Genomic DNA, 26,624 nt, shown 5'->3' with positions numbered 1-26,624 from the left:
AGATAAGTCTCACAAACCTACTGGCTTTGAACCGTGATCCTCAGATCTCAACCTGAGTAGCTAAGATTACAGGTGTAAGCCATCAGCACCTGGCTTTTACTTTTTTTTAATGAGTTATACACATACATACCTCCCCCAATGTAACATCTGCACGAGTTCCCTCCTTTGAGATGTTTACCCTGGCTCATCACACAAAGCAAGTCATACTTCCTGTTATCTCTCCATCTTAGTAGTTATTCTAATGGCTCAGAACTCTACTCCCATTTTCATTACTTCAGGGTTCTTCAGCCAATATTTCCACTCTAGTGTTTTTTTTGAGTGTTTTACTGTCTCCTAAGGAAAACTCTATCAGATCTATCTCCTAAAAATTCAAATTTTTTTTGTGTGTTGTGGTTTCCCGTCTAGATTTCCAGAGTTCTATTCTGCAGAATGCAAAGGTTTTGAGGAATATAACATTACAACATAAACAAACACATGGTTACCCCTAGTGTTTGTGTGTATAAAATTAACTGTTCAGTAAAGCAACTGATAACAACTCAGCCTTACCTGGTCTCTGGCTCACTGGTGGACTCCCATTAATTCCTGAGAGAATAACTGGAACAGAGCCCAGAGATGAAGTTGGTGTGGTCACCATGGAGGAAGATGTAGCTGTGGTCACCATGACTATGGAGGTGGAGGCAGTGGAAGCAACAGGAAGAGTTATGGTTGGAGGAGATGCTACCAAAGATTTAGTAATAGCCACTGAAGCCACAGGAGTAGTTATTCCAGTAGTTTTGACAAGGTTCACAGTGGCTGTAGGCTGGGCAGATGTTACAGGGATGTTGGTAGTGTCAGAGATCTCAACAACCCCAGTACTGGTTGCACCAGAAGAACAAGTAGTTTCTTTAGCTCCCCCATCAGACACAGCTGTCACTGATGTCACAGCTGTAACATTTTCTACAAACACTTGAGGGGTGGTAGTAGTGACAGTCGCAGTCACAGAGCTGGACACCTGAACAGGCTCAGAAGAAACCACAGGTGTGACAACCATTACTGGAGAAGGTTTGATACTAAACTTCTGTGGCCCTGTCAGAGGTTGAGGTGTGCTAACTCCAGGTATCTTCTGCTGCAAGGCTCCAACTTTACTCATCACAAACTGTGTGAACACACCACCAGGAGAGGGTCGAGCCGCTGCAAATAAAAATTTGCAGGTTAAAAATCTCAGATCTCTAGTTTACCCTTTTAATGCCTGTGTTTATATTACAACATTAACCAACATACTACTGGGCCAATTTCTCTTTCATGATGTTCCTTACCAATTTCTACCCACAATGCAAAGCAAACCTTTATACTTCTTTTTTTTTGGGGGGGGGGTCCAGTCATGGGGCCTGAACTCTGGGCCTGGGCACTGTCCCTCAGCTCTTCAGCTCAAGGCTAGAGCTCTACCACTTGAGCCACAGTGCCATTTCCGGCTTTTTTCTTTTTGCTTATCTGGTGCTGAGCAATCGAACCCAGGGACTCGGGCATGCAAGGCAAGCACTCTACCACTGAGCCACCTTCCCAGCCCCAAACCCTTATACTTCTAACAAGAAAGGGATTAAAATTCTGTGCTCCTAGCCAGATGATGGTGGCTCAGGTCTATAATCCTAGCCATTCAAGGCTGAGATCTAAGGATCATGGTTCAAAGCCAACCCAGGCAGGAAAAGTCTGTGAGACTTTTATCGCCAATAAACTACTCAGAAAAAGCCAGAAGTAGAGCTGTGTCTCAAGTGATAGAGCACTAGCCTTGAGCACAAAGAGACTGAGGCACAGCGCCCAGCCCCAGAGTTCAAGCAGAAGGAAGGAAGGAAGGAAAGAAAGAAGGAAGGAAGGAAGGGAGGGAGGGAGGGAGGGAGGGAGGGAAAAAATTCAGTGCTTCTACTAAAATTTTTTATACAATATATTCAACATGTTAGAACGAAAAAGAAAAAAACAAAACAGAAAATTGTTTCATTACTTAAAATTGATGAAGGAAAGAATACTTATTTTTCCTTTAATTTTAACAGTATTGGTGTTTGAACTCAGGGCCTTATGCTTGCTAGGCAAGTGCTCTACCACTTGAGTCATAATTCCAGACCCTAATTCTAACTTTAAAACTATTTCCAGTGCTGGGAGGTGGCTCAGTGGTAGTGCTTACCTCACATGCATGAGGCCCTAGGTTCAATTCCTCAGCACCACATAAGTAGAAAAAGCCAGAAGTGGCGCTATGGCTCAAGTGGTCGAGTGCTAGCCTTGAGCTGAAGAGCTGAGGGACAGCACCCAGGCCGAGTTCAAGCCCCATGACTGACACCCACCCCACCCCCAAAAAAAAAACTCTTTCCAGCTAGGCATTGGTGGCTCAACACCTGTAATCCTAGCTACTCAGAGGCTGAGATCTGAGGATTGCAGTTCAAGGCCAGCAGCTACTCAAGAGGCTGAGATCTGAGGATCGCAGTTCAAAGCCAGCTGGGGCAGGAAAGTCTGTAAGACTCTTATCTCCAATAAACTACCAGAAAACTAGAAGTGAAACTATAGCTCAAGTGGTAGAGCACTAGCCTTGAGCTATAGAGCTGAGGGACAGCGCCCCAGGCCCAGAATTCAAGCCCCAAGGACAAAAACAAAAAACAAAAAAACCTCTCAAAACTGTTTCCATCATTTCCTCTAAGTCTCAGCACTTCCACCTCTTTATAATTGCCCTTTTATGAGATAATTAAGTACTACACATTCCTAAAATAGAAAAAATACTTCACAACGGAAGGCAGGACAATGCTGCTTTCTCCGCTGTTTTAAATCACAATGAAAGCTGCAAAATGTTCTTTAAGTCAGATTAGGCCTATCCTCTACACAACTCAAGCCATCAGCCACCTTATTCTCCTGTTAAAGGAGTAAGAATGAAGACAAATGGGTAGTTTTAAATAACATTCCTAAATATACTTGAAACACATCAAAAAAGGAATTCAATAAGCCAACTGTACATATTTTTCAGGCTAAAACAAAAATGCTTAAAGAACGCAATTTATTACAGAGTAGCACAAAAACATTAAGCAAAACAAAGGTTTTCATTCACACAACAGGGTTGTATAGAGTAATTCACTATTTTGAAAATTATGTTTTACAGGAACCTACTATTTTGTTGGTGGTGGTGGTGGTAATGATTATGGGGCTTGAACTCAGGGACTGGGTGCTGTCCCTAAGTTCTTTTTGCTCAAGACTAGCACTCTAACACTTTGAACCACAGTGTCAATTCTGGTTTTCTGGTAGTTATGTGGAGGGAAGAGTCTTACACTTTCCTGCCAGGGTTGCTTTGAACCGCGATCCTCAGATCTCAGCCTCCTGAGTAGTTAGGATTAGAGGCATGAGCCACCAGCACAGGCAGAACCTTCTACTCCAAGTCAACACTAACCCAACTCCATTACCTTTTGCTAGTTTCTTGGATTCAACAATTCAAGGAAAATGCAGGTAACTAGTACACAAAACCCCAGTTTTCATATGGAAAGTTCAACAACTTTTTTTTTGTCAGTCATGGGTCTGAACTTGGAGACTTGAGCGCTGTCCCTGAGCTCTTTTGCTCAAGATTATCCCTCTACCACTTTGAGTCACAGAGCCATTCTAGTTTTCTGATGGTTAATTGAAGAGAAGAGTCTCACAGACTTTCCTGCTCAGGCTGGCTTTGAACCACAATCCTCAGATCTCAGCTAAGATGACTGGTGTTAGCCACCAGTGCCTGGCTTGACAAAAAGTATTATAAAATGTATTTCCCCTTTTTAAAACTAAATTGAAATCCTAAGTCATTTCTGCATTAATATAGCCAGTCTCAAAAATATCATAAAACCAGAGTTCAATTCCTTCAGTATTATAGGTTATCAGAAGAATAAGAAAAGTCAATATTCAAGACAAACAACATTGTTATTATCCCAAATTCTTACAACCTTATACCTGGAATCACTGGCCAAGAACTTAAGTTACAGCTCTTTCCAAAACAGGTATCCTCTCCAACTTACCAATTGGCCTTTTTGCAGGAACAAACGCCTTTGGATTCTTCCCAGAGCGATGTGCTGTCGTGCCAGAGGATGCCATTTTGGAATTGGACGTTGAAGGCAACAGGGTACGTGGTTTCCTGGATACAGCCACCTTGGCATTGGATGCTACCTTGGAGATGACAGTACTGAGGGTTGAGAGGTCCAGGACTGAGGGTCGCAACCTGCCTGTGATATAAGCAGCTAGCCTATTGGCTGGATGCAATGCCCCCATCTGTCCCAATAGCAACTTAGCCTGCGGGTAATTCTTACCATTAACCTGAAACAAGTGGCAAAGAGAAATTCTGTAAAGATAAAATTCTCTTGCTAACTTAACTCCTTCTCCCTTGACAGGGGTTTCATTTTTACAAGGTTTTAAAAGCCTATTTTTCAGGTGTAAAAAGGAAAAAGAAGACTTGTTTTACTCAGGATAATCTGAGTACTTGAAAGGTGAAAAATGCTATCTGATATTCTGAACTAGTCTCAGCTCCTTTATTTTAGAGTTTGGGAACAGAATCTTAGAAACATAATTTCTGCATCCTAGTGATATGAGACACATGACTGTGCCCAAAGAATCATACAACTGTTTTATGTTCATTTCAGTTGCATTATTAATAGCAGTGAAATAAAGTATCAGCAAAGTTGGGTGAATGTATTCCATAGAATGTTTCTGGTTAAGACCAGACAACACAAGCTGGACATCTGTGGCTCACACCTGTAATCCAGCTACTCAGGACCCTGAGATCTAAGGACCACAGTTTAGATAGAGCCTGGACAGAAAAATCTGTAAGACCCTTATCTCCAATTAACCAGCAAAAAGCCAGAAGTGAAGCTGTGGCTCAAATGGCAAAGCATCAGCCTTGAGCAAAAAAGCTAGGGGACAGCACTCAAGGCTCGAGTTCAAGCCCCAGGATCTGCACTAAACAAAACAATGGAACAACTTTCAAGATACTGTCTTCACATGTTGGACAAAAGATGGGCTCAAAATAACTGTTGGTATAAGCAGGGTAATTCTAGACACAGTCACTAAACTGTCAAAAGAAAATGAAACCAACAAATGAAGTATACATTGTCTTTGCCGCCTGAGTTGACTGCATTGCCTATCTTGGGCAACAGCATAGATTTTTGTTTTCCATAGAAGAAAACAAAATTTCCTTGAGGTCATATTGCTGAATGACTATAGAAAAAGTAACCCAATTTCATTATTTAAAAGTAGAGTTTAAGAGTCAGGGTGTAGCTCATGTTGTTAGGTCCTGAGTTCAAACCCAGTCCCATTTAAAAAAAAAAAACAAAAAACAGCCGGGCGCTGGTGGCTCACGCCTGTAATCTTAGCTACTCAGGAGGCTGAGATCTGAGGATCACGGTTCAAAGCCAGCCCGGGCAGGAGAGACTGTGAGACTCCTATCTCCAATAAACCACCAGAAAACCGGAAGTGGCGCTGTGGCTCAAGTGGTAGAGCGCTTGCCTTGAGCTGAAGAGCTGAGGGACAGCGCCCAGGCCCAGAGTTCAAGCCCCACGACCGACAAAAAAAACAAAAACAAAAAAAAAAAAACAAAAAAAAAAAAAAACAGCATTAAAAGAGAAGTTCACTTCTAAATTAGAACTAAGAGAACTAGTAAGAACAGCTATAGAAATTCACTCCATGTGCAAAAATACAAAATTACTCTTTGCTACTTATAAAATGATCAAGAATATATCTGCCTTAAGTTTGAAACGATAAACCAGGGAGAGCTGGTGGGTCACACCAGCAATCCTAACTATTCAGGAGACTGAGCTCTAAGGACTGAAGCTTGAAACCAGCCTAAGCAGAAATCTTTGTGAGACTCATCTCCAATCAACCAGCTTTTAAAAAGCCAGAAGTGGAGACGTGGCTCAAGTGGCAGAGTACCAGCCTTGAGTGAAAAAGCCAAGAGCATAAAAGAATAAAGCCCCCAAGTTCAAGCCCTAGCAACAACACCCTCCACCCAGAAAAGTTTCCAAAAGCTTTACTACACTTTTAAAATATGTAGATGTATGTGTATGTGTGTGTGTGTATATATATATATATATAAATATGCAGCTATACATACATATATATAATGTATGAAGATAATTTTCTACAGTACATTTTAACCTCAACCCATCACTTGTGTTGGTCAAGTGTGCAATTTTCTAAACATGATGCCATATCAGTTCTCAAAAACTTCTGGATTTCAGAACATTTCAAATTTTCAGATTTTTGTATTAACTAGCCGTCTGATTATTTATGCAAGCTACATTCTGTTCTTGCTTTCATTTCCTTTTTTAAAAAAGTGACAAAGCTGTAATCCTAGCTAACTCAGGAGGCTGAGATCTGAGGATCACAGTTCAAAGCCAGCCCAGGCAGGAAAGTCTATGGGACTCTTATTGCCAATTAACCACCAGAAAACTGGATGTGGAGCTGTGGCTCAAGTGGTAGAATGTTTGCCTAGAGCTGAAGAGCTGAGGGACAGCACCCAGGACGAGTTCAAACCCCAGGACAGATTAAAAAAAAAAAAAGCCTTATTTTCTCCAACACACCAAACAGATAAATGCATCACTCTTTCCCAAGAGGATGGTAATTTGCCTTTAATGTGCCAGAGATTGATGGGGAACAAAGTAAAAACCAGTTCTTTGTTCAAGTCAGACACCATTGGTCAGGCTTTGAATAGGAAGTTGGGTCTGCAGGGAAGCCCAGAAACTGCTAAGACAAGGCCATTTGCATAGCATAGACTTATGACTGAGTCATGCTCAACTGCAATGAGACTATGAAATAAGCAGAGTTCTCTTCAGATCTTTTTCTTTTGTTTCTTATCCCCCTCAACACTGTTTAGCTCAGGCTAGCCTAAAACTGGCTCAAGAATCATCCTGCTCTATCCTCCTGAATAGCTCAGACTGTAATACATCCCACCACTCTGTTCTCTTTATATCTCTTTTGAAAGTTACTTGTGAAAGTGGTCTGTATGCATTTCATATCTTTAAGCAAGAGGAGAAAACCTTTTTGACTATGATTACTTTTTAAGTCAGAACTTCTCCTTTCAAAGAACTTTCTAGGTGCCAATGTAGTTTTACAAATATAATCTGCATGAATTTCTCAGCAGCAAGGAAGAGAGGTATCTGTTACATAACAATGGACAGGCAGACAAATCCCACAAATCAAAAAGAAAAAATACTAAGGAACTATAGTTTAATTTCTAAAAATTATATATACCTGAATAATCACTAACTAAATTAACAGTTTCCCCCCACAGTAGGGATATAGTTCAATAAAGAGCACTTGTATACCATGTGTGAGGCCTTAGTTTAATTCCTATCACTGCTTAAAAAAAAAAAAAAAACCAGTAGAGTGCTCACCTTGAGCTGAAGAGCTGAGAGGCAGCGCCCAGGCCCAGAGTTCAAGCCCCAAGACTGACAAAAAAAAAAAAAAAAAAAAAGACAAAAAAAAATTCACGCATTTTGGGCTAGGAAGGTGGCTCAGTGGTAGAGCACTTGCCTTGCATGCATGAGGCTCTGGGTTCGAATCCTCAACACCACATAAGCAAAAAGAAAAAGCCGGAAGTGGTGCTGTGGCTCAAGTGGTAGAGCTCTAGCCTTGAGCTGAAGAGCTGAGGGACAGCACCCAGGCCCAAAGTTAAGGCCCCACGACCAGACCCAAAAACAAACAAACAAACAAACAACAAAAGTAATTCAAGTTTCAAAGCATATGTTGTCTTATTGCCTAACTTAAAGTCACTTTAAAGCATGGAGGCAACACACTGGTAATCTCAGCACTAGGGAAACAAAGGCAAGAGAATATGGAGTTCTAGGACAGCCCAGACTAAAGAGCAAGACCCTATCTCAAAAATGTAACAAAGCCAGGCACCCTTGACTCACACCTATAATCCGAGCTACTAAAAAGTCTGAAATCTGAGGATCAAAGTTTGAAGGCAGCCTGGGCAGAAAAGTCACTGTGAAACTTATCTCTCATTAACCATTCAAAAACCAGAAGTAGCACTGTGGCTCAAGTGGTAAAGGTAAACTTGAGCACAAAGAGACTCAGTGATAGCCCCCAGGCCCATTTTAAATTCAAGCCCTACCACAGTCCCCCCCCCCCAAAAAAAATCATAACAACAACAGCAAAACCCACTTCATCTTCCCTCTGTCCCTAACATTCTAAACAGTTTTGTCTTGAAAGTTGTCTGCTAATAATAAACACCAATATCTACAGTAAATCCTTGGTCCTCTTTGCTTGGTTGTCAAAGTATTACTAGAGCCAGAGCCGTAACATTTAAGAGCAACTTTCTAGGAAGATAAAAGAAAAACTACATAAGCTAATATAAGGCTCTGTATTTGTATTTCTTAGTAAATGTGCCAACTCACATTAGGTAAGCATCTAACCTATACTTACTTTAAAAAGGGATAATCATTTTACTACCCAACTAATGTAAGGCCACAAAGGGCTCTGAAAAAAACACAAGGTGTTATCTAATTATAAAAAATGTGCTATACCCAGATTAAAGATAATTCTCACCTGGATAAGCCCAGATGTGCTTGAACTGGCTTTACGTTTATAGGCCACAAGCTTCCCTGCAGGAGAAAGCCCTGCATAAAAAGGCAGACCTTTGCCTCCATGTAATCTCTCCCTCACTGAATCCAGGGCATCTGTCTGCACAGGAGAGGTATCATCCACTTTCCCAGGGGACAATGAACCATCAGGAGTCTCTGATCCAGATTTCTCAGCCATATCATCTTGATCTTGACATGATGGCATAGAAATTTTCACACGAGAAGAATAAACAGGAGGGTTCTTCTCACCCCGGCTCTTTCGCTGAGAAGCCAACTCAATGATGAAGCTGCCCACCTTAAGTGACTGTGGCATGTTGCTATTGATGTGCTGGGATAAGATGCTCAAAATCTTGCTCCGGTCTTCTTCCCAGTTGCAATCTGAGATGATCTCTATCAGCTTGGTAGGACCACCGGGTGACCTCTGATGTACGTAGGAAGTAGAAGAGGATTCCCCTTCATTGCAGGAAGACTTCCAGCTCTTTTCTGATAAAAAAAAAAAAAAATTCAAAGATAATTCTGCTTCATAGTTGTTTTATCCTGGACTTTGAAATCCAACAGTTGCTCAGTCAAATTCCCATTTAATTTAGTAAGTTTAACATTCCTAATTTAGGAGTCCAAAAAAAAAAAAAAAAAGAAAAAGAAAAAACAAGCTCTCACAGAATAAGACAATTCTTTTCTTATCCAGCTGACCAAACTCTCTCATAAAAAAAGGAAATCAGTCCACTTCACACTGCCCTAAAGACCATCACTATTACATTTGGTGTAGGTTACTGGTGATTCATTCGGTTGAATTGAAATGTGAAAATAAGAGACAAAACGTAAGAGACAGGGCTGAGAAGGTGGCTCAGTGGAAGAGTGCTGGCCCTGCATGCATGAGGCCCTGGGTTCAATAGCACCACATAAGCAGAAAAAAGCCAGAAGTGGCGCTGTGGCTCAAGCGGTAGGGCACTAGCCTTAAGCTGTAGAGCTAAGGAATAGTGCCCCAGCCCAGAGTTCAGGCCCCACAACCAGCAATCAATCAATAAGAGACAGTGCTGGGCACCAGTGGCTCACACCTGTAATCCTAGCTGCTCAGGAAGCTGAGATCTGAGAATCGTGGTTCAAAGTCAGCCCAGGCAGGAAAGTCCATGAGACCCTTATCTCCAATTAACCACTATAAAACCAGAAGTGGTGCTGTGGCTCAAGTGGTAGAACATTTGCCTTGAGCTGAAGAGCTCAGGGACAGTGCTCAGGCCCAGAGTTCAAGCCTCAGGACAAAAAATAAAAAAAGTGAGTGGTAAACTAACACAGTGGGGAAAGGCTTACTTATCTAAATTTTTGGCAAAGTTGGAAAACGAGCGGGATAGGTGGCATATCCTGGATTGGTAGATTGGGGTTTCTGCCATGAAATAATCCAGATCTACATTAATTATTAACAAATGACAAAATTTAATTTTCATTCTGACCTTGTGATTTATCAGATTCATCCTCCAAGTCACATATGGGCTGCTGTTCAGAATCAGGTTCCTGAGGAGAGGATAAACAGAGAAATACTTCAACACATGCAATATCTATAGATAGTAAGACACAAGCATCACAGAAATAGGATTATAAGATTATGTAATCACAATTTTACATCTATACTCAGAGGATGACTATCATGTTATACAACCCAGAGGAAAAAAAAGTCTTGTGCACCAACTTTTTAATACTTTCTGAATCATTAAGAAAATAATTTACAATGTACAATGATATAGTCTAACACAGAAGGAAGAATAATTGATGTTTAGGAGGAAAAGCTTTAGTTATTGACAAAACTCACCCATGAAGATGGAAATTGTAGTAATTACAGATAATTTAAATCCAGATGTATTTGCTTGATGTTTATTACTCCAGGGCCAAAAAATACATATAAAATATCTAGTAACACTGAGGGACAGATCACTGGAGTAGATATGCAGAGAAGTAAGATTGATTTACATGTCATGTAAACCTAAGGAAAACTAATTCTTCTGATAGCAGAGCAAATTCTAATACCAGCAATAGGGAACTGGAAGTTAAAAGGCTAATTATGTAATAAGTAATTCACCTTTGTGCTATGGTTCTCAGGACTAGACTGGTACGAACTCTGTTGATGAAATGATGGAGATGGGGATAGGGATGGGGATGGTTGTCTCTGTTCCTCTTTTTTTCGTTCATATACTCGAACTCGGGCACAAGTCATCATACTTTCAAAGTATAAATAGACTGGGTCTTTGTCCTCTTCCCGTATCTGTAAGTTTCATACAATAACATTTCATAACAATAGTGAAGAATGGTTTAAGGCTCCAAATGAAGAAGGACGCTTCAATCTTTGTTCCAGAACAATAGTGGAAATTTTTTATTGCCAGCTCTAAAATTAAATAATGCAAGTACAGTTGCTATATACTGAATCTTTTGGTGATCAGAAAGGATTTAATTTTCAAGAAATTTCAGATCATACCAAAGCACATAATTTTCATAATTGCGTTAAGAAGTTTTTTAGTTAATAATCATCATTTAAGTAGTTGCTTTTATTTTCTATACTTTATCAAAGACAGCAACAATTTTAGGCAAGCACTGGTACATAGTTGTAGGTACCATAGTAGAGGATCTTTAGAGTTACTATCTGTCCTGACACATCATAGAGTGTCCAGTTACTTTAAATCTTCAACTTTACTGCTATTATTGTATATAACAATATCCTTTTAGAAGCTTTTGCTTTTCTGTAAATAATATGCGCTATATATCAATATTCTAACAGCACTAATAACTATCTTTAAAACATTTTGGAAGTCATATTTTTTTTAAAAAATCCCTGTGAGCTTTACAAAGAGTTAACTAATGTTACTCACATGTACCTTTTTTTTTTTTTTTTTTTGCCCGTCCTGGGGCTTGAACTCAAGACCTAGGCACTGTCCCTGAGCTGCTTTTGCTCAAGGCTAGCACTCTACCCTTGAGCCATAGCACCACTTCCAGCTTTTTCTGTGTATGTGGTACTGAGGAATCAAACCCACGGCTTCATGAATGCTAGGCAAGCACTCTCCCACTAAGCCACTTTCCCAGCCTCACCTGTACTTTTGTGATACTTTTTATGAGCCAGCAACTAAAATGATTAAACCAGTAAAGAAGGTATCTTATGGACATACTACCTGAAAAAAAAATTGTTCCAGAATATCAACTGAAAACTGATTGAAATTAATCATCTTTATAAATTACCTTTGGAACTTGTAATTTTAAAAAAAAGGAAACTACAGGCTTACCACAGGATTGGGTTTGGGAATGTATGCCCGAGTAGGTTTAATTCCAGTGAGCAGTTTGCCCTTCACAGCAGGCAGTACTTCTGGCTGAGGCATCAATAATGGTTTCATAGGCTCGATGACAGAAGGCGTTGGGATATAAACCGGCTCTGGATCAACTTCACCTTCTACTTTCACCCACAATGGGTAATGTCGAACAGGCCGCTCAGGCTCTGTTTCACATATAGCTTAACAAAAAAGGTTAAGAATTTTAAGGTGCTTTTGGCAACAGATGTTCAGCAATGAAGCAATGCCAAAACAAAGTATGCTGCCTCACAAAAGGCTGTAACTTCCAGAAATCAGACAGATGATCCCTAAAAATCCTCTAAGTTGTCCTCATGTATCTTCATTTATTTACCTATTAACCAAAAATTTGTTCAAAACCTATCAACCTGATCGTATGATTCACTAGAAAAAACATAGCTAGGAATAAAACCGTGTGTAGAAAAACCGTGTGTGTGTGTGTGTGTGTGTGTGTGTGTGTGTGTGTGTGTGTGTGTGTGTGTGTGTGTGTGTGTGTGTGTGTGTGTGTGTGTGTGTGTGTGTGTGTGTGTGTGTGTGTGTGTGTGTGTGTGTGTGTGTGTGTGTGTGTGTGTGTGTGTCTTATGCATCTTCTGTCAAACGTAAAATTTTTCAATGTCTTACTGTGTGTGTCTGTGTGCGAATCATGTGTGCACACACACAAGTACACTCCAATAGTAAAACTTGAACTCAAGTCTACCCTCTTGCTTGGCTTTTTTGCTTAAGGCTGGGTGGTACTCTACCACTAGAAGTACATTTCTACTTCCATAGATGTTATTTTAAATGCTATTTTTATTCATTTTCCAGCTGTTCACTTGTTTATATTGTATGATGTGTCTTGCAACCTCATCAACTAATGTATAGTCCCACTAACTTTTTTTAAAAGATTTTTAGGATTTTTCTATCTATGAATAAAGCCAGTTTTACTTTATCCTTTCCAATCTAGATACCTTTTCTCATACCTTAGTATTCATTGGCTTGAACCTGTGAATGTGCATGCATGTGTATTTGTTCTTTTGCGACAGTGTCTGTCTGGCAATGTTACTGAGACTGTTCACAACTGAGGCTCAGCCTTTAGTGTGTTGGACTACAGAAGTGTTACTGCATCCAACTCTTCAGTGTAATGTTAAATCTAAGTAGTGAAAGCACCTATTCTTCCTCACTTCCAATCTTTCGATGAAGAACACCCACACCCAATTGTAAAGTGTGTCACAGATTCTCTATCAGATTGAGGAAGCTCCTTTCTATTTCTAGTATGCCCAGAATTTTTACCAGGAATAGGTTTTGTCAGCTGTTTAAAAATTTCCACTGATGTCAGGCATCAGTGGCTCACACCTACAATCTTAGTATTCAGAGGCTGGGAACTACAGATTACTGTTGGCGCCAGCTCAGGCAGACAGAGCTAACAAAACCACATAATCTTTTTTTTCCTTTTTTTTTTTTTTTTTTTGCTTGAATTCAGGGCCTGGGCACTGTCCCTAAGCTTCTTTTGCTCAAGGCTAGCACTCTACCACTTGACCCACAGCACCACTTCTGGCTTTTTCTGTGTATGTAGTACTGAAGAACTGAACCCAGGGCTTCATGCATGCTAAGCAAGCACTCTAAACCATATTCCCAGCCCCAAAACCACATAATCATATGTTCAATTAACCCAAAAACATGGCTGGAAGTGGAAAGTGGTTCAAGTGGTAGAGCAAATGTGAACAAAAGCCATGACACAAAGAAAGAAATAATTTCCACTGAGATGTTTATATAATTTTTTTATGGTAATTCATACTTCTTTTCCCGTCTTCAGTACTGGGTTTGAATTCAGCCCCAAGCTGGCTAGGCAGGTTTCTACCAACTCTTAATACTCACTGTATTCCAATTTTTTTCTCTTCTTCTTTTCTTTTGATTGGTCTTCCTCTTCCCTAACTCCAACTCCTCCTTCCTTTGCCTCTTCTAGAGGATCATAAAATACTGGATCTCGATGTGAAGCCTTCCTTTGGAAATGCTTAGTTTTGGATCCCCCTTTAACAAGTACAACTTTTCTTTTCAAACAAGTGCAGCCAAACATGCAATCTGGTCGCTGGCAATGAGCAGGTTGGCGCTTCTCCAAAGCTAGACTGGAACATACACAACCCAGACGACAAAAGTCGTTGTTGCATGGAGGAGCTCGTTTCCTTATGATCGTGTGGATAGGCTTAGTTTTAAGAGATGCCTAAAATTAAAGCAGAAAGTCATAATTTTACTAAATCATCCTCTATCACCACCAATGACTTACAGTCACATATTAGTCTGCCTTCCTCTTTGAGTACTAACAATATAAGAGTAAAAAACAGAAGCTGGGCACTGGTGGCTCACGCCTGTAATCCTAGCTACTCAGGAGGCTGAGATCTGAGGATCGTGGTTCAAAGCCAGCCCCGGCAGGAGAGACCGTGAGACTCCTATCTCCAATAAACCACCAGAAAACCGGAAGTGGCGCTGTAGCTCAAGTGGTAGAGCGCTCGCCTTGAGCTGAAGAGCTGAGGGACAGCGCCCAGGCCCAGAGTTCAAGCCCCACGGCCGACAAAAAAAAAAAAAAAAAAAGAGTAAAAAACAGAAAGGTTAGAACATAAATATAACAAGGGCTCTGAGTAATTACCACTGTAATATTCTTTACTAATTATGAGCAAAAATATCAGAGATGGATTTCTTCAATAGAAAGCACCAGTGGGGGTTTAGAAACCTAAACCCCCAGCCGGGCGCTGGTGGCTCATGCCTGTAATCCTAGCTACTCAGGAGGCTGAGCTCTGAGGATCCAGGTTCAAAGCCAGCCCGCGCAGGAGAGACCTCGAGACTCCTATCTCCAATAAACCACCAGAAAGCAGGAGAGACCGCGAGACTCCTATCTCCAATAAACCACCAGAAAACCGGAAGTGGCGCTGTAGCTCAAGTGGTAGAGCGCTTGCCTTGAGCTGAAGAGCTGAGGGACAGCACACAGGCTCCAAGTTCAAGCCCCACGACCGACCAAAAAAAAAAAAAGAAAAGAAAAGAAACCTAAAACCGCAACCTACTGTTTCAGAGTTTCAGTGGAACACACACAATCCCATTCATTTACATATTACCTATGGTACAACAGCAGTTGCATAACTTCAGAATGCATAGTCTGCAGATGCCAAACATCTATTATCTAGCCCTTTATAGAAAATCTACTTGAGGGGCTGGGAAGGTGGCTCAGTGTTAGAGTGCTTGCTTTGCATGCATGAGGCCCTGGGTTCGATTCCTCAGCACCACATAAGCAAAAAGAAAAAAACGGGAAGTGGCACTGTGGCTCAAGTGGTAGAACACTAGCCTTGAGCTAAAAAGCTGAGGGACAGCATCCAGGCCCAGAGTTCAGGCCCCACAACCGGACCCCAAAAAAAAAAATCTATTTGAGTAACCAAAAAAAGATAAGAATTAAAACAGGTATACAGAGAGCTCAAGAAACTAATCCCTCCCAAATCTAACAAACCAATAACTAAATGGGCAAGTGAGCTAAAAAGAGATTTCTCAGAAGAGGTAAAAATTGCAAAGAGGGCTGGGAAGGTGGCTCAGCGGTAGAGGACTTACCTCGCATGCATGAGGCCCTGGGTTCAATTCCTCAATACCACTGAAAAAGCTGGAAGTGGTGCTGTCGCTCCAGTGGTAGAGCGCTAGGCTTGAGCACAGAGAGGCTCAGGGATAGTGCCCAGGCAGGCCCTAAGTTCAAGCCCCAGGACTGGCAAAAATAATGATATACAGACTGAAAGAACCCCAAAGACAAGGCTTTAAAAAAGATAATGATTATCATTATGAAGGTCAAAATTTGTGACTTTAGCCAAGTATAACTATAACACAGTATTGTGAAATTTATGAAGTCACTTAATCTGAATAAAGAAATATTTGGAGAGGAAAAAAAAAGGGATGACTCCTAATGATTAATAATAATAAAGGAAGGACATAATCCACATTAAGTCCCAAACATCTTATGATCTCCAGCTCTAGAATTCTGTATGGAATTTTTAAATACAGTACAGAAAATCATGACTTGACTTGAAAATTACTACCACATTGCTGTGTCATTTCACATGTACCAGAGACTGCTAATTTAGGTACATCATTAATAATTTTACAATGCTTAATATGCCTGGATGGGGTGGTTCATGCCATTAATCCTATATAATCAGGAGGTAGAGATTGGAAGATCTTGGTTTGAAGGCAGTTGTGCAAACAATTAAGTAGGTTCGGGCTGGGAAGGTGGCTCAGTGGTAGAGCACTTGCCTTGCATGCCTGAGGCCCTGGGTTCGATTCCTCAGCACCACATAAGCAAAAAGAAAAAAGTCAGAAGTGGCGCTGTGGCTCAAGTGGTAGAGCTCTAGCCTTGAGCTGAAGAGGTGAGGGACAGCGCCCAGGCCCAGAGTTCAGGCCCCACGACTGGACCAAAAAAAAACAAAAAACAAAAAACAAAAATTAAGTAGGTTCCCACCTTTGAACAATAATCCAGGCATAGTAGTATATGCCTGTGATCTCAGCTATAAATACACAGGAGGAATAAGGTACTGAGGCTAGCTCTGGACAAAACAAGAACGGGGGCTGGGAAGGTGGCTCAGTGGTAAAGCGCTTGCCTTGCATGCTTGAGGCCCTGAGTTTGATTCCCCAGCACCCAGAAGCTAAAAAAAAAAAAGCCAGAAGTGGCATTGTGGCTCAAGTGGTAGAGAGCTAGCCTTAAGCTGAAGAGCTGAGGGGCAGCGCCCAGGCCCAGAGTTCAGGCCCACAACCGGACCCAAAAACAAAAAAACCCACAGAGTGAGTGCATGGCTCAAGTAGGAGAACACTTGCCGAGCAGGCATGAAACCCAAAATTCAAACCCTAGTGTTGCCCAACTTAAAACAAATTTTATTAAGAGATCAAAAACCTCCATGGGTTTATTAGTTTTTGGACTTGTGTAGATTTAGCACCTTGAAAAATAAGTTTTGAGCCAGGCACTGGTGGCTCACACCTGTAATTTTAGCTACTCAGGAATCTTATCTCCAATTAACCATCAGAAAATCGGAAGCGGTGCTGTAGCTCAAGTGGTAGAGCACTCACCTTGAGCTGAAGAGCACAGGGACAGCACCCAGGCCGAGTTCAAGCCCCACAACCAACAAAAATAGATAATAAATAAATAAGTAAATAAATAAAATTTAAGTTTTTATAACAAGATCACACCAATTTGAGATTTTTAGAATGGCCAATTGCCATTATGTAGCAGAAGGTCGTTGCCCAAAAATCCAACTCCCTGAGCACCAGTAGCTCAAGCTTATAATCTTAAAACTCAGGAGGCTGAGATCTGAGGATCTTGATTCAAAGCCAGCCTAGGCAGAAAAGTCTGTGAGACTCTTATCTCCAAAAAACTACTCAGAAAAATCTGCAAGTGGAGCTGTGGCTCAAGTGGTAGAGCAAAAGAAGCTCACGGGGGGCTGGGAAGATAGCTCAGTGGTAGAGCGCTTGCCTTGCATGCATGAGGCCCTGGGTTCGATTCCTCAGCACCACATAAGCAGAAAGAAAAAAAGCCGGAGGTGGTGCTGTGGCTCAAGTGGTAGAGCGCTAGCCTTGAGCTGAAGAGCTGAGGGACAGCGCTCAGGCCCAGAGTTCAGGCCCCACGACCAGACCCCCCCCCCCAAAAAAAAAGAAGCTCATGGACAGCACTCAGGCCCAAAGTTCAAGCATTAGGATCAGCAAAGAAAGAAAAAAAAGATTAACTCTACCATATCAATCTGCTGGCAGAAGCAAGTTATACTTGAGAGACAACTTACTAAAGAATGGGGAAGACCATTTCCCTCAGTTGTTACCCAGGTAATTAAATCCTAAACACTACCTGATCCTCTGCCAAAAACCACCATCCCATTTCTTACTTGAGCAGTAAGCAGGGTTGTCAAGGAAACATCAGCACGCTCTTCAGTGATATAGGTCCTTGGTTTTCCTTCCCAGAGTGCACAGTCTTCCAGGTCCATCAGCTTCACCTGAGATTTAGACAGGCCTGGAGGGCGGGCTCCCTGTTGCTGCTGTTGCTGCTGCTGCTGTTGCTGTGCCTGTCGTAAACTAATCTGCCTTGGAAATACATTTTCATCTAAAGTTGGCACAACAAAGTTATTCACCTGATTATCCAAGATGGTGCTTGAAAGATTTTTGGTAGTCTTATCTCCTGGAGCTGCATGAGAGTGTTTCTGCTTTGGTGAAACAGGATAGGGTAAAATGGACTTATAAGATGATTTAGTTCGGCCACTGAGTGCTGCCTGTCTATTTTGAGACTTGGCCTTTCGAGAGGCAGTGGACACAGTATGAGGCTTCAAAGAGTAAGAGGTAGAAGGGGAAATAGTAGATTGCTTCTTTAGGACACTATCAAGTGTTCGTACATAGCTGGTACTTTTGGTAGGCAGTTGGTAAACCACAGGAGATGTGGGGGCATTTGAGGAGAAACCCATGCTTGTTTCCATAAGCTTGCCTTCATTTTCCAAGTATTCATCCAGCTTATCACTACAGAAAGCAGAGCGGTTTTTCAGTGAACCTTCTGAATTCCCACCTAGAAATAATGCAGACACAGATATTTTAATCTAGGGCTATGGATGTAACTCAGTGATCAAGAGCACTTGCCCAGCATGCTTAAGGCTTAGGGGGGAAAAAAGGCCAGATGCTGGCAGTTCACGTATGTAATCCGAGATACTCAGAAGCTGAGACCCTGAGGATCAATGTTTGAAGTCAACATAGGCAGAAAAGTCGGAATACATTTCCAAAAATAACCAGCAAAATATCATGCTGGAAGTGTGGCTCAGATGGTAGCGCCTCAGCCAAGCAAGCTCAGCGCCTGAGTGTAAACCCCAAAATCAGCAAAACAAAATAAAGCAATCTAGAAAAGATGTCCTAAAGATGAGGAAAAATAAGCTACAAGATATTACAAGTTCTGCCAGGCACTGGAGGCTCACGCCTGTAATCCTAGCTACTCAGGAGGCTGAGATCTGAGGAACTTGGTTCAAAGCCAGCCCAGGGAGGAAAGACCGTGAGACTCTTATCTCCAATAAACCACCAGAAAACCAGAAGTGATGCTGTGGCTCAAGTGGTAGAGCACTTGTCTTGAACTGAAGAGCTGAGGGACAGCATCCAGGCCAAGTTCAAGCTTAACAACGGACCAAAAAAAGATATTACAAGTTCTAAACCCTCTCAGAAAAAAACAAACTAAGAGACTGAGTAACAGATACTAATTAGATGAAAATTCGGGGATGGGAAGGTGGCTCAGTGGTAAAGCGCTTGCCTTGCATATTTGAGGCCCTGGGTTCTATTCCTCAGCACCACATAAGCAAAAAAAAAAAAAAAAAAAAAAGCCAGAAGTGGTGCTGTGGCTCAAGTGGTAGAGCACTAGCCTTGAGCTGAAGAGCTAAGGGGCAGCGCCCAGGCTCAGAGTTCAGGCCCATGACCGGACCCAAAAACTAATTAGATGAAAATTCATTCTTTAATCCAGACAACAATTACATTAAAACATATTCTCTAATGCCAATCAATGGCTTATTTATACCTGAAATCCTTGTTACTCAGGAAGCTAAGATGCAAGAATCAATTTGAAACTAGCCCAGGCAGACAAGTCCAAGACTCTTATCTCTAATTAGCCAGCAAAAAGCTATAAATGGAGGTGTAACTCAAGTAGTAGAGAACTGTCAGCTTTAAATGAAAAAAGCTAAGCAAGAATAGGAGGCTAGGCTCAAGCCCCAGTATCAGCAAACACACATACAAAAATTACAACTTGGGGCTGGGAAGATGGCTCAGTGGTAGAGTGCTTGCCTGGCATGCATTAAGACCCTGGGTTCAATTCCTCAGCACGACATAAGCAGAAAAAAGCCGGAAGTGGGGCTGTGGCTCAAGTGGGAGAGCACTAGCTTTGAGCTGAAGAGCTGAGGGACAGCGCCCATGCCGAGTTCAGGCCCCACGACCAACAAAAAAAAAAAAAAAGTTACAACTCATCTTAAAATTATCAAATTACATTATGCATTGTTTAAGTGTTAATAATAATTAACATAAGACATCAGCCCTTGACAAGTTTTGACCTTACCTAGAGAAACCAAATAGTAAAAACATAAGAACAAAAACAGAACTAAAGCAAAAGACTTAAAAGACTTTAATAGAATGCCAACAGACAATTAAAGAGGCTAGAGTCCCTAGAGACTGCTTTAAAAAAATGTGTGTGTGTGTGTGTGTGAGTGTGTGAGTGTGTGAGTGTGTGTGTGTGTGTGTGATAGGAGAATAGAAAGAGCAAAGCAGTTTTCTTTTGTTTTTTTTTTGTTTTTTGGTCATGGGGCTTGAACTCTGGGCTTGGGTGCTCTTCAGCTCAAAGCTAGTGCTCTACCATTTCAGCCACAGCACCACTTCCAGTTTTCTGGTAATTTTTTTTTTTTGGGGGGGTCCAGTCATGGGGCTTGAACTCTGGGCCTGGGTACTGTCCCTCAGCATTTCAGCTCAAGGCTAGTGCTCTACCACTTGAACCACAGCCCCACTTCCGGCTTTTTTCTTTTTGCTTATGTGGTGCTGAGGAATCAAGTCCAGGGCCTCATGCATGCAAGGCAAGTGCTCTACCACTGAGCCACCTTCCCAGCCCATGGTAATTTCTTGGAGATAAGAGTCTCATGGAAAGCTGAGCACCGATGGCTCACACCTGTAATCCTAGCTCCTCAGGAGGCTGAGATCTTAAGATCCAGGTTTGAAGCCATCACAGGCATTTATTTAGCATTTAATTATCAATGAAGGGGAAAAAAGTTTATTTTTAGTAAAGACTCAAGCATTACATTACACTGTTGTAACATTGTACAAAGATTGAAAGGTGAGAAAGATTTTTTTGTATGTGCTGATCCTTGGGCTTGAACTCAGGGCCTGGACACTGTCCTTGAGCTTCTCTGCTCAAGACTAGCACTCTACCACTTGAGCCAAAGCTTCATTTTCAGCTTTTTGGTGATTAGTTGGAGATAAAAGTCTCATGGCTTTCCTGCCACAGTTGGCTTTGAACTATAATCCTCAGATATAAGCCTCTTGAGAGCTAGGTGGCAGACATGAGCCATCAGTCTCCCCAAAAAAAGATTATTTTAAACAAGTGGCAAACTTACCTGGTTAGTGTAAACAACAAATGAACGAAGTGAGAAAGGAAAAGCAGGGGCTGAGAAGGTGGCTCAGTGATAGATAGAGCGCTTGCCTTGTATGCATGAGGCCCTGGGTTCGATTCCTCAGCACCACATAAGAAAAAGAAAAAAGCCGGAAGTGGTGCTGTGGCTCAAGTGGTAGAGCACTAGCCTTGAGCTGAAGAGCTGAGGGACAGCGCCCAGGCCCAGAGTTCGGGCCCCACGACTGGACCCAAAAAAATAAAAAAAGAAGAAAGGAAAAGCAGTACACACGATTCTATGCAAATGTTACCAGGTACTACACAACTCTGAGTTACATAGTTTGTTTTTGTTGGTCGTGGGACTTGAACTCTGGGCCTGGGCGCTTTCCCTGCACTCTTCAGCTCCAGATGAGCTCTCACAGAGTTTCCTGCCTGGGCTGGCAAGAACTGTTATCCTCAGATCTCAGCCTCCTGAGTAGCTAGGATTACAAGCGTGAGCCACCAGTGCCCAGCTTCTGGATTATATAGTTTGAAAATAATGCCTGAGGAGCTGGGAATGTGGCTTAGTGGTAGAGTGCTTGCCTAGTATGCATGATTCCTCAGTACCACATATACAGAAAAAGCCGGAAGTGGTGATGTGGCTCAGGAGAAGGCTAACTTTGAGTAAAAAGAAGCTCAGGGATAGTGCACAGGCCCCTGAGTTCAAGCCTCAAGACTGGCAATAAACAAACAAACAAATAAATAAATGCTTGAGAATGAGTCCCTGAGTTCAAGCCTCAAGACTGGCAATAAACAAATGAATAAATAAATAAATGCTTGAGAATGATACCTTTCTATGAATAACAAGACAGTGTTATTTTAAAAATTCAGGATTCCTGACATCATTAGGAACTAAGCCCAAGGCTTTACTTTTAAAGAAAATAAAAATTAATATGACCACTTCAATATAAAACATAGTAAGAAACCTTTTTATTGGCAGTTTACAGGTTTGAAGTCAAGGCTGTGGACTTGCTATGCAACTATTCTGCCACTTGAGCCACATCCCCAGTACTTGTACATAAACTTTATTTTTTATTTTTTGTGAGGGAGGGTCTCACATTTTTGTCCAGGTCTAGCCTGGACTGTGACCCCCTATCTATAATATCCCCCACAGCTGGAACCATAGGCACATATCACCATGTTGTGCTGATTAATGGACCGCCACTGATGGGTGGTCTCATTAACTTTTTGCTAGGAAAGACCATAGAGATCTACTCTTCTTTTTGTTGTTGTTGTAGTAGTTGCTTGTGGGGCTTGAACTCAGGGCCTAGCCACTGTTCCTGAACTCTTTTGCTCAAGGCTAGAGCTCTACCACTTTGAGCTAGAGTACCACTTCTAGTTTTTGAGTGGTTAATAGAAGATAAGAGTCTCATGGGGACTTTTCTGCCTAGGCTGGCTTCAAACTTCTAGTTTTTGAGTGGTTAATAGAAGATAAGAGTCTCATGGGGACTTTTCTGCCTAGGCTGGCTTCAAACCACAATCCTCAGATCGCAACCTCCTGAGGTAGGATTACAGGTGTGAACCACTAGCGCCCAGCCTTATGATCTATTCTTATCTGACTACCAAGTAGCTGGGATTACTGTGCTAAAGCAAACAAAAAATTTGGCTACATGTTTTGGAAAATATTTAGAATGTTAAGAAAAAAAAAATCAAGTAGGCATAATGATACATGCCCAAATCTCAGCACTTTGGAGGCTAAAAAGACCAATGGTTCAACGCCAGCCTAGGATATACTATCAGATTCCTGTCTTTAAAAAAAAAAACAAAAGGGCCGGGTGCTGGTGGCTCACGCCTGTAATCCTAGCTACTCAGGAGGCTGAGATCTGAGGATCGCGGTTCAAAGCCAGCCCGGGCAGGAGAGACCGTGAGACTCCTATCTCCAATAAAACCACCAGAAAACCGGAAGTGGCGCTGTAGCTCAAGTGGTAGAGCGCTAGCCTTGAGCTGAAGAGCTGAGGGACAGCGCCCAGGCCCAGAGTTCAATTCCCACGACTGACCAAAAAAAAAAAAAAAAGGGCTGGGAAGGTGGCTCAGTGGTAGAGCGCTAGCCTTGCATGCTTGAGGCCCTGGGTTCGATTCCTCAGCACCACATAAGCAAAAAAGAAAAAAGCCGGAAGTGGCGCTGTGACTCAAGTGGTAGAGCACTAGCCTTGAGCTGAAGAGCTGAGGGACAGCGCCCAGGCCCAGAGTTCAGGCCCCACGACCGGACCAAAAAAAAAAAAAACAAAAACAAAAAAACAAAAACAAAAACCACTCCAATTACCTTCATTTCTATTTGCAGAAGCACCATGAAATTTGCCCCTCCATCCCTTTATCTTGGTGAAGTCGTTGGTCTTCCCTGTCCTAGACACAAAGGGAAAGCCAGCATCTATAAAGAAAAAACAGATACCCAAAATTCTATCGAGCCAATGTAATATCACATTATTACTAAGACTAAAATGTATTCATTTATTTACTACTAGAGAAAAAAAGATTTGCTCTAAAATACCATAAAATATCTCCAATAAAGATAGTTTTTTAAATAAATTTGCATTACAACTAATCTAACTTGTAAGGGAAAAAAAAGGCATTTAATTTTACAAACATTATATGCTTACCAGGAGATGCAGGGTTGGTTCCCGTAAGGTTCCAAAAAGGAAAACTAGTGGCTGGAGCCAAAGGTAGTTGTACTCCCAAATATTTAAGATCAATGCTCATCGTTGGATCCACTGAATTCAATTTTAATCCCACTACAAAGAAAAAGATTCACTTTCAGGTAGTTTCACAATCCATACCTTGTGATATGACCCATTTGTATAATACCTCCTCCCCATTCCTGCTGAATGTAGGCAGAGTGGAATGGGGAAGAAAAGTATAGAGAATATATGATTATGTGTATGTGGTAACAGAAGGACAGAAGAAAGAGAGGGATGAAGGGGAAAAAAAGGGAGGGAGAGGAAAGAGGAGGGGAGGGGAGGGGAGGGGAGGAGGGAGAGGGGAGAAGGAGGGAAAGGGAGAGAAGAAGCAAGCAAGCAAGTAAGGCACTATACTTAGCCAGACATAGTGACACAGGCCTACAATCCTACCACTCAGGAGGCTGAAACCTGAAGATCGAGTTAAGGCCAATCTGTCTCAAAAGTAAAAAAAATATTTAAACAATCATTCCTGATAAATCAATTTTTTTTTTTTTGGTCTTGTTGGTAATAGGACTTAAACTCAGGGCCTGGGAGCTGCTCCTGAGCTTTTCTGCCCAAAGCTCTACAACTTTGACCCATAGCTCCACTTGTGGTTTCCTGGTGGTTAATTGCAGGTAAGTCTCACAGACTTTGTGGCCCAGGCTAGCTTTGAACCACAATCTTCAGAACTCAGCCTCCTGAGTAGCTACAATTACGGAGGTGGGCCATTAGAGCCCAGCTTTCAACCTTTTCTTTGACAGCTTGTAATGCCTAAACTCTAAGGTAAAAGATCTACTATAATAATATTTTTTTTTTTGGGGGGGGAGCAGTCCTGGGGCTTGAACTCAGGGCCTGAGCACTGTCCCTGGGCTTCTTTTCTTCAAGGCTAGCATTCTACCACTTGAGCCACAGCACAACTTCCAGTTTTTTTGTTTATATGGTACTGAGGAATTGAACCCAGGGCTTCATACATGCTAGGCAAGCACTCTACCACGAAACCACATTCCCAGCTCGGCAGTATTTTGAAAACATCAGTAGCAGTCAAAAACATAACCCTATTCCAAGAAGCACATCTAAAATTACAAGATGTAAGAAACCAAAATTTAAGCCATAGCTTACAATGCTGCATAATATAAATGAGGTGGGAGAGTATGAGTGATTATTACCATGATGTGTAACTACTACAAATATCACTATAGTAAGAAAAGGAAATTAAACAAAATAATGAAGGATAATCTTGTACAATTGCAAATATAAGGACAATTTTAAGTTAACTCTTCACTGACACATCAAATATATAAATTAGATGTATGCAGTGACACAATGAGATATAAAAGTATTCTTCTATTTACACATCTAAGTATATTACTAAAGACAGGTTGGAACCAATCTCCATTAGAAAAATGAACACAAAGAAAAATAATAACGTTAAAAAAGATGAGAAATTAAGGGAAAGAGGATACTGGATGAAAAGAATGCCCAAGTAAATACTACATTCTTACCATGATACTTTTTTCATATATAAGCTATACAATCTGTATATTTTAGTTCTGTTGTTGTTTCTGTGCTGGTAACAGAGCTAGAGCTAACACCTTATGCTTTCTTGCTCAGTGTTGGCATTCTACCGTTTGAACCACAACCCCAACCTGGCATTTTGTTGGTTAATGTGACAAAGTCTCAGACTTTTCTGCCCAGACTGACTTCAAACAACAATCCTCCAGGACTCAGTCAACTACCTGACACTGAGCTAAGATTACAGGAATGAACCACCAGCACCCAGCAAGATGGGTCTTGTTGTTTTTGTGGTGGTACTAGGGTTTGAACTAAGTACTTGCCTGCTGTCCCTTAGCTTTTACCAGTCAAGGCACACTACCATGTAAGCCACAGCTCCACTTCTGGCGTACTGTTGATTAACAGAAGATAAAGAGCCTCTCAAATTTTCCTGCACAGTTGACTTCAAACAGCAATCCTCAGATTTCAGCTTCCTGAACAGCTATTATAGGAATAAGCCACAGTTGCAGGCTAGATGTGTTTTAAGGAAAAACTGGAGCTCAGTGGTAGAGTGCTTGCCTTGCATACATGAGGCCCTGGGTTTGATTCCTCAGCACCACATAAGCAGAAAAAGCCAAAAGTGGTACTTTGGCTCAAGTGGTAGAGCGCTAGCCTTGAGCTGAAGAGATGAGGGACAGTGCCCAGGCCTAGAGTTCAGGCCCCACAACCTACCAAAAAAAAGGGGGTGGGGAAACTATAGACACAGAGGGGGAAATAATGTAAATTGAGAAGGGAAAGGTAGGGTTGGGAGGTATGGAGAATATGGAAAGAGATATTGATCAAGATATATTGTAGTTATGAGCTGATTTGTTAAATGGTAACTCCTTTATATAATTTTTAAAAGTAAAGATGCAGCTGGGCACCAATGGCTCAGGCCTGTAATCCTAGCTACTCAGGAGGCTGAGATCTGAGGATCGCCATTCAAAGCCAGCCCGGGCAGGAAAGTCCGTGAGACTCTTATCTCCAATAAACCAGTAGAAAACCAGAAGTGGCGCTGTGGCTCAAGTGGTAGAGCGCTCGCCTTGAGCTGAAGAGCTGAGGGACAGCACTCAGGCCCAGAATTCAAACCTCACAACTGACAAAAAAAAAAAAAAAAAAAAAAAAGTAAAAATGCAAATTGGGGTACTGAAAGAAATTAAATCAAGGATAGAAGGTGAAAAGGAGGAACAAAAAGAGAAATAAGTAGTAAAAAGAATAGTTTGCACTGGTGGCTCACGCCTATAATCCTAGCTACTCAGGAGGTTGAGACCAGAGGATCACAGTTCAAAGCCAGCCCAGGGAGCAAAGTCTGAGACTCTTATCTCCAATTAACCACCAGAAAACTGGAAGTAGTGCAGTTGCTCAAGTGGTTGAGTGCTGACCTTGAGCCTGAAAAGCTGAGGGACAGTGCCCAGCCCCAGAGTTCAAGCAA

At 41.7% G+C, this 26,624-nt stretch overlaps 1 protein-coding gene across 1 annotated transcript in view; it reads right to left on the bottom strand.

Moving 5' to 3' along the window:
* The window catches only part of Mga (MAX dimerization protein MGA), a 66,060-nt gene that overhangs the window by 26,314 nt on the left and 13,122 nt on the right, over window positions 1-26,624 (bottom strand). The window contains exons 6-15 of the mRNA XM_070005686.1: window positions 23,606-23,737; window positions 23,272-23,376; window positions 17,746-18,413; window positions 13,730-14,072; window positions 11,816-12,039; window positions 10,624-10,806; window positions 10,001-10,061; window positions 8,521-9,038; window positions 3,999-4,293; window positions 547-1,170 (exon numbers count right to left, since the gene is read on the bottom strand). Of these exons, the coding sequence (XP_069861787.1) occupies window positions 547-1,170; window positions 3,999-4,293; window positions 8,521-9,038; window positions 10,001-10,061; window positions 10,624-10,806; window positions 11,816-12,039; window positions 13,730-14,072; window positions 17,746-18,413; window positions 23,272-23,376; window positions 23,606-23,737 (3,153 nt within the window). The remainder of the gene's footprint in view (window positions 1-546; window positions 1,171-3,998; window positions 4,294-8,520; window positions 9,039-10,000; window positions 10,062-10,623; window positions 10,807-11,815; window positions 12,040-13,729; window positions 14,073-17,745; window positions 18,414-23,271; window positions 23,377-23,605; window positions 23,738-26,624) is intronic.

This window comes from Dipodomys merriami, unplaced genomic scaffold (genome assembly GCF_024711535.1).
Source record: "Dipodomys merriami isolate MVZ:Mamm:240054 unplaced genomic scaffold, mDipMer1.0.p SCAF_69, whole genome shotgun sequence".
NCBI lineage: Eukaryota > Metazoa > Chordata > Mammalia > Rodentia > Heteromyidae > Dipodomys > Dipodomys merriami.
Note: the sequence above shows the minus strand (reverse complement) of the source record. Positions and strands in the feature narration are given on the sequence as shown.